The sequence below is a fragment of the Corvus brachyrhynchos genome, unplaced genomic scaffold (assembly GCF_000691975.1).
Source record: "Corvus brachyrhynchos isolate BGI_N302 unplaced genomic scaffold, ASM69197v1 scaffold65, whole genome shotgun sequence".
NCBI classification, from domain to species: domain Eukaryota; kingdom Metazoa; phylum Chordata; class Aves; order Passeriformes; family Corvidae; genus Corvus; species Corvus brachyrhynchos.
In genome coordinates, this window is record NW_008238365.1 from 364,949 (window position 1) to 375,274 (window position 10,326).

The 10,326-nt window shown below is 58.0% G+C and overlaps 2 protein-coding genes across 5 annotated transcripts in view; both read right to left on the reverse strand.

Moving 5' to 3' along the window:
* SYTL1 (synaptotagmin like 1) overlaps positions 1 to 5,269 on the reverse strand; it is an 11,764-nt gene extending 6,495 nt beyond the window's left edge. The window contains exon 1 of the mRNA XM_017736088.1: positions 5,237 to 5,269. Within this exon, the coding sequence (XP_017591577.1) occupies positions 5,237 to 5,269 (33 nt within the window). The remainder of the gene's footprint in view (positions 1 to 5,236) is intronic.
* Positions 3,604 to 10,045, reverse strand: TMEM222 (transmembrane protein 222). Of its 4 annotated transcripts, none has more exons than XM_017736242.1 (6): positions 10,027 to 10,045; positions 8,762 to 8,846; positions 8,037 to 8,068; positions 7,237 to 7,333; positions 6,833 to 6,963; positions 3,604 to 5,885 (listed from the first exon to the last, which is right to left on the reverse strand). In XM_017736242.1, the coding sequence occupies exons 2-6, from the start codon at positions 8,819 to 8,821 to the stop codon at positions 5,798 to 5,800; spliced, it is 408 nt and encodes a 135-aa protein (XP_017591731.1). In that variant the 5' UTR covers positions 8,822 to 8,846; positions 10,027 to 10,045; the 3' UTR covers positions 3,604 to 5,797. The 4 variants fall into 4 exon arrangements, with proteins under 4 accessions (XP_017591731.1, XP_008633252.1, XP_017591728.1 ...); XM_008635030.2 differs by lacking the exon at positions 10,027 to 10,045 and adding an exon at positions 9,837 to 10,001; XM_017736239.1 differs by lacking the exon at positions 10,027 to 10,045 and adding an exon at positions 9,444 to 9,789.
* Between the last annotated feature and the right edge of the window lie 281 nt (positions 10,046 to 10,326).

Here is a 10,326-nt window from a genome sequence, read left to right on the forward strand (position 1 = left end):
GGGGGGCCGGTGCCGCCCCCCCGCAGTGGGCTCAGCCCCACGCCCCCCCTTACCTGTCCAGGTGAGGGGTCTCGGTGGCTCGTCGCCCTCCAGCACCCCACGGGACCCTCGAGGGTGCGCGGTGCCCCCGCTCCCCACCCCTGGCTCGGTGCTGTGCCCGGGGTGACTCAACCGCAGCCCTGCGAGCGCCTCCGCGCCCGGCGGCACGAAAGCAGGGACTGGAGCCAGCAGCACCCGCCGGACGGGACTGAACTGGGCTGAACTGGGCTGAACTGGGAGGCGTCAGGCGCCTGGGAAGGGGTGGCGCAGCGGGGATGCGCCCCGGGACAGGGGGACCCCAAGCGTGGTGGAGACTGGAAGCCAAGGGCGTGGGAAAGGGGATGGGTGGGAGATGTCCCACCCTGGTGTTACACGGGGGGGCTGGGGGCAGGATGTGGTTCTGGGGTTCTTTGGAGAGCGCCTGGGCTGCACTGGGGGAACTGGGGGGACTGGTGTGTGCTGGGCATGGGGGGAGCAGTGCCTCTGCCCCCCTGCAGCACCCTGAAGCCCCCACCCCAAAAGCCCAGTGTGGAGCAGCATCAGCTCCCTGGGGCTTTGCAGGACCCCCATCCCCAGGGTGTCCTCGGCTCCATGGCCCCCATCCCATAATGCATTCCCAGCCCACAGCTCCTTTCCCACGGGATGCCCCCAGCCCCCTCCTCACCCCATGGCTCCCCCCAGCCCCAGATTCCCTATCCCATGGATATGTCCAGCCCCACAACCCCCATCCTGCTGGGGACAATCCCATCCGGCTCTGAATGGCCAGGAGTCCTGACCCCCCAGGACCATCCTGGGTGCTCAGCCCCACGCAGGAGTGGGCCAGCAGTGCCAGGCAGGGATAAACCCTGGGCAAGAGCACCTCTCTCTGGCACAGCGGGACCTGTGCCTCAGTTTCCCTCGATGCCAGAGGGAGAGCAGCTGGCTGGGGGTGGGGGTCAGGCTCCCCCCAGCTTTAATGCGAGATGGCAGCACTTACCGAGCACAGGACTGCAAGAAAAGGGGATTATTTTTAGCCTGGTTTCTCAGGAAATGAGACTTCAGCAGTGGCTTCATGTGTCTGTGGGCCACCCTCCTCTTCCTCCCCTTGCAGGGCGCTCGCTGCTCAGCTCCGGTGGGGGGTCCCAAGGGAATGGGAGCCCTGCAATGGGTGTCCTGGGAATGCAGCCAGGTCTCTGCAGGGTAACAATGATGTGAGGACAGTTGTGTCCCCACAGGGCTTCTCGTGGGCTGGGGTCACCCCGGGTGAGCACCAAGCCTTTTCTGGGCATCCTGCACCCTTTGTTCCTGCAACATCCAGAGTGAGAAACATTTATGGGACAGAAAAGGAAGCGGGGAGAAGTGGGACACAATCCTGCACTGTCCCACCCCATCCTTGGTGACCCAGAGGTGCAGCGAGTTTGCCGGGTCTCAGCCACAGCCGGCACCTCGGGTGGTGGGGACGGAGGCTGCAGCGACCCAGTGACAGCGGGTGGCACCCAGGAACACCCTGGCCACCAGCACACCTGAGCCAGGTGCCGGGCCAGCCCTCGGGGATGGTTTTCCTTGCAGCCAGGCACAGAGCAGGTTCTGGCTCATTTCGGTGCCGTGTGGGCAGTCCCGAGCCAGCGCTGGCGAGGAGCGAGTCCCGGCCTGCTCCCAGCCCTCTGCCCCCTCCAGGACTCGTTCCTCAGGAGGTGCAGGCAAGTCTGGTTCTCCTGGAGGAAAACTGAGGCAGGAGCACGAGCTGGAGCACAGGCAGAGCCCCACCAGTGGATTTGGGGGCAGTGGGGAAGCCCTTGCAGCACAGCACCCCAGCTTTTACACTGCTACATGTCCCCCCAAAGCCTTGTGGCCACCTGGCCCCATTCCTCTCCTGGGATCTCAGCTCCCCGTGCCCTCTGCCCTCCCAGAGCCTTTGATGTGACACTCGAGCGCTCCCTGGACAGACAGGAACGGTGCCAGATCCCCCAGGGACAGACCCCAGCTCCCACAGGGATGGACCCCATCTCTCATGGTGGCAGACTCCAACTCCCGGGGCCTGGGGGACCCTTTGTCTGCACTTTTAATTCTTTATTTCAAATCCCCACACCAGAGCAGGGACCTCGAGGCGTTTCCAGCTGTGGCTCAGGCTGGGAATGACACGCAAGGCCTGGCTGGGAGGTCAGTGCTGGGCCTTACACCCCCTTCCCCTCCCCTGCCTGGGAAACAACGGCGTGAGGGAGAGGAGGGATCCACAGCCTGGGAGGCACCGCAGCCCCCGGCAGCCTCCAAAGCTCCCAGTGTGCCCCAGTGCAACGGGATATTGCTGCTGGGGGAGCCCTTTGATGCACCCCCAAAGGGGGTGACCCCTGGGACCCCTCCCCTCCGTCCAGCTGCAGCGAAGTGACCGCACTTCAAAGGCGGGTCCAGGGCGCTGACATTCCCGGCTCCCCGTGGCGAGGGAGGTCGGGGACCCCCAGCCCTGCTCCCCACGGTGGTGCCCGGGGGGGTCGGTCACACTCGGCCACCCCAGGCGGGGAGCAGGGCTCGCACAGCAGCCTCACGCCCTGGGCAGGGAGCTGGGAGCATCCCGGGCATCCGAGCGGGGCTATCCGGGCACACCCGGACCGGCTGCTTCCCCACAATCCCCACATTCCATGACCTGAACCGCGCGGCTCAGCCCCCACACATCCCACGCCAGATTCCCTGCAGCTCCCAGGCTGGCAGGAAAATCCTGCCAGGCTTGGGAGGCGGGGAGGGACCCCTGTGGTCCCGGGGGCTTCGGCATCCTCACCTCACCTTCCAGCGACAGATGTGTGTGGGATAAAGCGCTCGGAGCCGCCTGCCGTCCCGCAGGAGCTGAGGCTGCTTGCCTGGAGGGGCTGAGCAGCAGGATCCAGGTGGTTTTCCATAAAATGGCTGCACCATGAAATCCCCCGGCCTCGGACACAACCTGATTTTAAGGCTGATGTACTTCCCCTTCATCCCCCCAGCTCCAGCCTCTGGATATCACATGGAACAGAAAATCAGTGGCTGCATCTGCAGGCAGCAAGCACAGCTTTCCTGGCTCCCAGTTCAGGCAGCAGATCCTGCTGGGAGAAGGGAAAATGAGTCTGGCTCTTTGCTTCCGGCAGCCCCAGGGCCAGGACAGGCGTCCCCTCCCCAGGGAAGGCAGAGGGCTCCGGGCTGGAGAGGGAAGGAGCTGGGAAAAGCAGTGCCTCCCGGAAAATAAGACACAGGAGAGACAAAAGGGGAGCTGTTCACAGCTGAAGCGAATCAACCTTGGAAAAAAGCATCTTCCACCCCCGAACACCGGGCTGCCCCCGCCCGGGCCTCGAGACCCAGCATTAAATCCCACAAACTCTTCCTGCACTGCAGGGATGGGGATTCTCCTGACCCCCAAACCTCCTTCCCAGCAGCAGGGTTGTGAGTTTTCCCTGGAGCAGGGAAAAGGGCGAGTTCATAAAGCCAAAGGTGTGGGAGCTTCAGGATCAGACTCCTTCGGGCAGGAGAGGGGCTGGGGCTCAGTGGGACAGGGGAGATCCTGACCCCGACCCCGCTCTTGGCTGAGGGCTGGGAGGAGGGAAGAGATGCAGCACTTGGAGATATCCACAGAAATCAGTTTATTTCCCTGCCGTCGGGATTATGAAACCACAGAAGCAGAGTTTAAATATTTACAAAGAAATCCAGCGCCCCGCAGAGATGAAGGGAACAAAGGATGAGGGATGGGGGCTCGCCCTCGCCATTCCAAACTCCGCTCTGGTAAAAAGCATCAGGACCAAACGAGAGGGAATTTTACAGTGGGGTTTTGGAAGTCCAGGGGCCCCCTGACACCCCCAAGTCTCAGCTTTGGCAATTCTTGTAGAGCTCGTGGATAAAACATGAACGGGATGGGCCGAGGGGCTCGAGGTTATTGCTGAGGGTGGATCCAGCCCTGGGGCCGGTCATTCCAAGGAATCACACTGGAATCAACATGCGGGGACAGCACTCCCCTCTCCCATCCGGCTGGCTCGCCCTGGGCATGCTGGGCAGTGGCTCCTGGGCAGAGAACAGAGCTCAGAACACTCCGTCCTTTCATCCAGGTTCTCTTTGATCAGGATTTTGGCTTCCCCTGCAGCCCCAGACCCAGCAGCCTCCATCCCATGCTCTCTACGCGGGAAGGGAATGACTGTACAGAGCAGCCACTGGAACATTTCAGCTCCAGGTTGATGGGGAAGGCCAGGATGTGGTGACAGAGGGACAATAATGAGCAGGAGGCTTGAGGGGTGATTTAAAAGTGACCGAGGAAAAGGGGAAAACACAGAAATGAGCCCATGAGGAGGGTCCCATCCGCCCATAAGGCTGGAGGAGTCAGGGAAGTGGGAGAGGCACATGGGGAAGGGTCTGAAAACCAGCGACAAAGGCAGCAGCAGACATGGCAGGGACTCCAGAAAAGCTTTCCTGCTGGCCACAAGCACTCCTGGAAATGGATTCCTTGGAATCTGTCAGATTACTGGAGTAATGAGCTTGTTTTTCAGGTGTGAGTGGCAAAGCTCTTCTCCCCCCTCTGCAGACAGCAGAGACCTACTCAGCTGCGCATAACCCTTCAGCCAGGCTTGGTTTTAAAACACCCCCTGGCTCAGAAATCAGCACCTGCAGGGCAGACCCAGCTGTAGAAGGGGTTCCAGGGCACATCCAAGCTCCCTTCCTGCCTGACGCTCAGGACAGCCCCCCTCGCACAGCCCATCCTGCCCAAGCTGTGCCCCTCACACCAACCCCTGCACAGCTCCTGTGCCCAGCTGTGCTCTCCAAAGCTCCCTAAACCATTCCTCAGTCACCACCCGGGACCAGCCAGGAGAAAGCCACTGCCCCACTTTGCTGCTGCAAAGCTCAGCCAGACAGGCAACTTCCAGTACCTTCTCTTTTCAGCTCCAAGCTCAGGTGCTGCTCCCACAGGGGTTTTCCAGCCCCAGCCGCCGCCTGAGACACGGAGCACAGGGATCAAAGGGACACCAGTGGCTTGTGAGGACTGCAGTGCCAGATTCAGCAATTCAGAGAGAAGCAGGGAAGTGATATTTTCTCTGGCACAAGCTGAAAGGGATAGAGAGCTGCCTCCCAAGGCTGCAGCAGGCTCCTGGATGGGTGCACCCTGCCACGAGCTGTTCCCAAGCCAGCGCTTCGACTTTCCTGCCTTTCCAGGCTCACCAGCAGGACCAGGAGAGTCGGCCCTGCCACAGAGCGTCCCTCAGGAGTGTCCCACCTCAACAGCCTCCTGCCACTGCCGGGGGGCCATCGCTGAGTGCTGGGGCACCCCATCCCCCTGGGAAGAACCCCACACTTCCACTTTGGAACATGTGCTACTGGAGAGATGTGGCACAGGGGAAACAGCAACTCCTACCTGGAGACCCAGGGAATTTGAGGAAGCGTCTGGTGAAGAGGAGGAAAGCAGGTGATCAGAGAGACCCTCCCGAGGTGTGTCTGCTTGTGCCACTGCAGGAGGCAGAGCTTGCCTTGAGGCTTTTCTTGGCACCGAAAGCAAAGGCACCCACCCCTCTCCTTTCCTGATCCCATTCCCACCTCCCCCGCTGCAGAAAGGGAGAGAGCAGAAGCTTCCAGACCCCTGACATTGGGAGACACCATCAACAGAACAGAAACAGGAGGAAAAGAAGCCAGCTCCAGGAGACGCAGATGAGCTGTTACGATGGAGTGGGGCTGCCACCTCCCCTGGAAAAGGGCTCCCAGAGTCCCATGCCTCTATCCCGCTGGATCAGTCACAGTTTCTTCCTTTGTGTGCTCAGGGATTGGGGGTTCAGGGCTGCCATCACCGCAGGTGCAGGGTGAGAACCACGGTCACAATCACCCCCAGGAAGAGGACAAAGGGCAGCCAGGTCTTCACAAATCCCCCTATGCTGCAGGAGGGAAAGGGGGAAAGGTTTAAATGTGAGAAGAGACAGAAGGATGGGAGAATAACTGGAGGAATCAGAGGGAGACAGATGCTTTTCTGACTGTTACCTACTGCTGGCACTGCCACACATCCCATCCTGGAGATTCAGTCTTAAAAACTGAGACTTGATCAGGACCACAATAAATATACCACAAACAACAGGCCTGGAGTCTCCTTCCAGCTTAAATTAAGCCAAAAAAGACAAGCCCATTTCATACTTGCACAGACAGGAATGGTGACAAGAGACCACAAAAAATGAAACCCCATTACCACAGGGCTCATTATTCTGACTGCTGGTGGATTTAACCAAGATAGCAGGAGCTATCCTTGCCCAAAAGCAGGCAAAGAAGCTCTTCCTGAACAGGGAAGACTACCTAGAAGTGGAGCTTTATGCAGGGCAGACCTCACAGAATCTCCTCTTCAGGCACAAGGAGCTGAAATGGAGATTCAAAACCCTTTCCTTAAGGAGAGCTCGGGGTTTCCCTCTCCACTGCAGTTGGAAGCTCCACAGCAGCTGGAAATCAGACCAGCTTTTATGTAAACAAGATTCAAGAGAAGGGAGGGAAACCAGTAATCCTTGGAGAGAAGCCATCCTGTGACCTTATGTTCTGACCTAACCCAGCCAGAAGACAACACAGAGTGAGATTTGCTTTAGCCAGCATTTCCCAAATTCCAGGCACTCCAAATTAGCAGCCAGAAACAGTATTTTGGGAGCAGCATCTAGTGCAACCCAGCGAGCACTCCTGGTTCTCTTGCTGAGCACAGGGAGTTGACAGCACCACCCACCAGCAACACACCCACGGCTTGGGGGGACACTTCTCCCTTCTCCATGGGATAGGCAGATGCTTCAGAGGGCTCAGGAGAAGGAAAGAGCCCATTTTGCTGCTGAATTCAGGCTGTCCCTCAGCTCACCTGACATATTTCCCATAGAGGAGTGTGAAGAAGCACAGTTTCACCATGTTCCAGGAGGTGCTGTTATCGTATCTCATCAAGTTTAAGGCCAGAGCCACGTGGGAATGGCAGTTGTCACAGCAGAGGTTGTGCTGGAACACAAAAAGGGATTAGAAATCCTGTCCCTGAGGTTCCCCAGTCCTGGTGGAGAGCCACAGGTCCCACTCCTGTGGCAAGGAGCCAAATCCTGGGGAGGGATCCCTTCAAACCCCTGCAGAGATACGGAATCAAAGCCCCTTGCTCCAACCTGGCCTTGAACACTCCCAGGGATGGGGTATCCAGAATGTCTCTGGGAACTCCCTGGAGCCTCTGGGGGAACACTCCCTCCCTCCCTCCCTCCCTCGCAGCCAGGACAGGAGCTGTACCATGCGGTGCTTGTACTCCTCGGACGCGTCGTGCACGGCCGTGTCCCAGGCGTTGGGACCAGTGGCATAGACTTTGCTGGGATCCAGTTTCCAGTACCTACAAGGATGAGAACAGCTCCCTTTGCACTGTTCTACTGCTGCACCTTCCCCACTGCCTGCTCCTCCCAGCAGGAAGATTGTGGAATCACAGCTGAGCTGGAAGGGACCCTACAAGGGTCATCAAGACCAGCTTCTGGCCCTGCACAGGCTTAAAGGACTTGGATAAATCCAGTGCCTCTGAACTGCACAGAGCCCAGCTCTTGGAGACAAGAGAGGCAGCAGAAAGGCTGCTCAGCATCCTCAGCACCCCAGAGAGAGAAATCCCAGAGCTCAGGGGCACAGCCCTGAACTGCTCCCGCATCCTGAAGGAACCTCCCGGACACTCCAAGCACAAACCTGACCTGGGAGACACAAACCCTGGCCCTTCTCCTGCCCACAGCACTGACAGGACGTGAGTGACACCAGCTCATCAGCACAGCCAGGCAGTGTTTACTCAAGAGCACTTGCTAACATCATCTTAGGATGGTTTAGCCTTTTCTTTTCCTTTTCTCTAACAAAGGCTCCACACAGCTCTGGTTATTAACACCACCACGTTGCTGTCATGCTGCTAAAAAGATTTAATTTAATGTGGTTTCCTGGAAAGCAGAGACACAGCGGCCACCGAGGTGAATTAGGGCAGCTGAGCACCAGGAGAAGCAATGTCACAGCACGTCTGTCCCCAGGAACTGCAGGGCAGTTTAATACAAACAAGCAGCACTTACTTCACAGGTTTCCCAAATGCCATGTTGTCTTCCTACAAAAAAAAAGGAAAACTGTCTCAGCAGGATGAAACCCAGTGCAGTATTCAGGGCATGGATCGTGCTGGAGGTCTCACAGCTGGCTGGCTGAGTGATCCCAGTGCCCCAGACACCAGTCCCGGGTGTGCCTGGGTTTGGATTCCCATTGTTTCCACACTCCTGATCTGGGCACGGGCACATTTATACTCCACACACAGTGACATCATCCACTTACAAGTGCCTTGTTCCCCTCCTTTTTTTTAAGTGTTAATATTTTGTTAACTCTCAGTTGTAAATGCCTCAGTCTATTAGGAGCATTAATTATCCCAAATTAAAACTCTCTTTACTTCCAGAATCCCCTGGATGCTTAGCAGCTTAAGAGGCCTGGCACACACCTGATGCTGAGCAGCTGAGGAAGCTGAAGGCACTTCTGCTACTCAGAATTAAGAGAATTTAAGTCCTAAACTCCTAATTTAGAGCCTGGAATACAAGATTTTTTCCCCTTCTCCTCACCAAACCAGCCATTATTTATCACACCCCCAAATAAGCTCCAGCCCAAGGAGCAACAGCAACGATCCCAGCTCCTTAAAAACACCTAAAGCTGTTATTTGAGCCAGAGAAGGCAGGGCTGGCTCAGGAGTCACCAAGGCAGGGGAGAAGCAGAGGAAACAGGAATTCTGCTCGTGCTCCTGGGTCCAGGATCTACTCACGGAGACGAAGTAGGGCCCTGCGAAGTCCCGGATGACGCCGGTGGAGGTGCAGATCCCCATGTGGCCGATGATCGGGAACAGCCACCTGCCAAGGAACAGGGGGCATCAGCAGGGGGGCTCATCCCTGCTCCCACCGAGGGCCCACGGCGCAGGTAACCTGGGACACACAGCTGGGAGGGGGAAGTGTGGGAGCCAAAGCCAGGCAAAGGCTGGAAGAGACACAGAAAAATGGGGAAAACACCACGGGAACACTCCCAGCTCCGCTGGCAGGAGGGCTGGAAGAGAACACCACACCCCAAAGTGTCCTGCACACACCCCGGGCAGGGAAGGGCGAGCCCTCTCTCCCAGACAAACCCCTTTGTGCAGCCAAGCACAGAGATTAGATCCTGGAGGAACTGCCTTGGGATAAAACTGGACTTTCCACTCCAGCAACCAAAAACCAGGTCACCCTGCCCACCTTCCCACCACGCTGCAGCTTTCCAAAGCAACCTAGATTTAAGCTCTCCAGACACAAAACAGAGTTCCTGGCTCTAGGAAGAGCATTCCCTGCCCTAAATGAGCCCATTGTTTCACAGACCTTCTCCCTGATGGGTATTTACAGCCCCAGGGAGGAGCAGATCTACATCCAACCCCCTTCCATCATCAGACCTACATCCCAAACCCTCTGCATTATCAAACCTACGTGCCAGCCTCCTTCCATCATTATCACGTAGAAGGGAATACTCCAGGTCATGCTCCAGCCCTCTCCCACACTCTCCAGCCCTCTCCCATCCTCAGGTTTGCTGATCTCCCTCTGATTTCTCTCTCCTCTCTCCCTGAGTGGCTCTGGCAGCTCCCTTCAGCACTCCCAGCTGGGGTTAGGAATGTTAAAAAGCTCTGGAAAATCCTCCAGGAAAAGGCTGAGGTGAACATTTTAAACAATCAAGAAAGAAAAAAGATAAAAGAGATAAAAGAGGCGGCAAGAGGAGAAGTGCAGCCTCTCCCGGGCGAGGAGAGCTCCAGGCCGTTCCCGATCCCGGCACACCCCACACCACATCTTCTACGTGACTTCGAGCCCCGGCTCAGTAAACATCACCTGATGGGAACCCGAGGGGAAGAGGAAGGTGGAAAAACAAGCCTCGCTGTGCCCAGACAACACCCCCAGCCACAGCTTTCCACGTTCCCACGACCGGAGGAAAAGTCCCAAGTTCTCTCTGGAGCCTGCCCACACTTGGCTGCCGAGCCTGGGAAGGCAAATCCAGTCCCAACTCATGAAAAGAACGCACCGAGACTCCCCTCGGGGCACGGGGTGGTCTCAGATCCCAGCGCCCAAACCTTTGCTCCAAAAAAGCCTTCCCACGTTTCCCTGGATCCCTCCACTCCCGCTCCTGCAGGGACAAGCCCGTTCAGCGCAGAGCCTTCCCCGCACTCGCCCCGGCTGCAAGAACGAGCCCCTCCCTCCCTGGGACAGGGACCGGCGGCAGCCGAGCACCCCGGGAAGGACAGGGGGAGCCGGGAAGGGCAAGGAGGAGCCCGGGAAGGGGAGAGGGGCTGGAAATGGCGAGGGGGGGCCCAGAAAAGCGGGG

Excerpts from the sequence above, each read along its gene's own strand:
- TMEM222 (XM_017736242.1), bottom strand. The coding sequence starts at position 8,821 with ATGGGGATCTGCACCTCCACCGGCGTCATCCGGGACTTCGCAGGGCCC. Across the intron at positions 8,069-8,761 it reads CAGGGCCCTACTTCGTCTCC|GAAGACAACATGGCATTTGG; the intron begins GTGAGTAGATCC and ends TTTTTTTTGTAG. Across the intron at positions 7,334-8,036 it reads GCATTTGGGAAACCTGTGAA|GTACTGGAAACTGGATCCCA; the intron begins GTAAGTGCTGCT and ends TCATCCTTGTAG.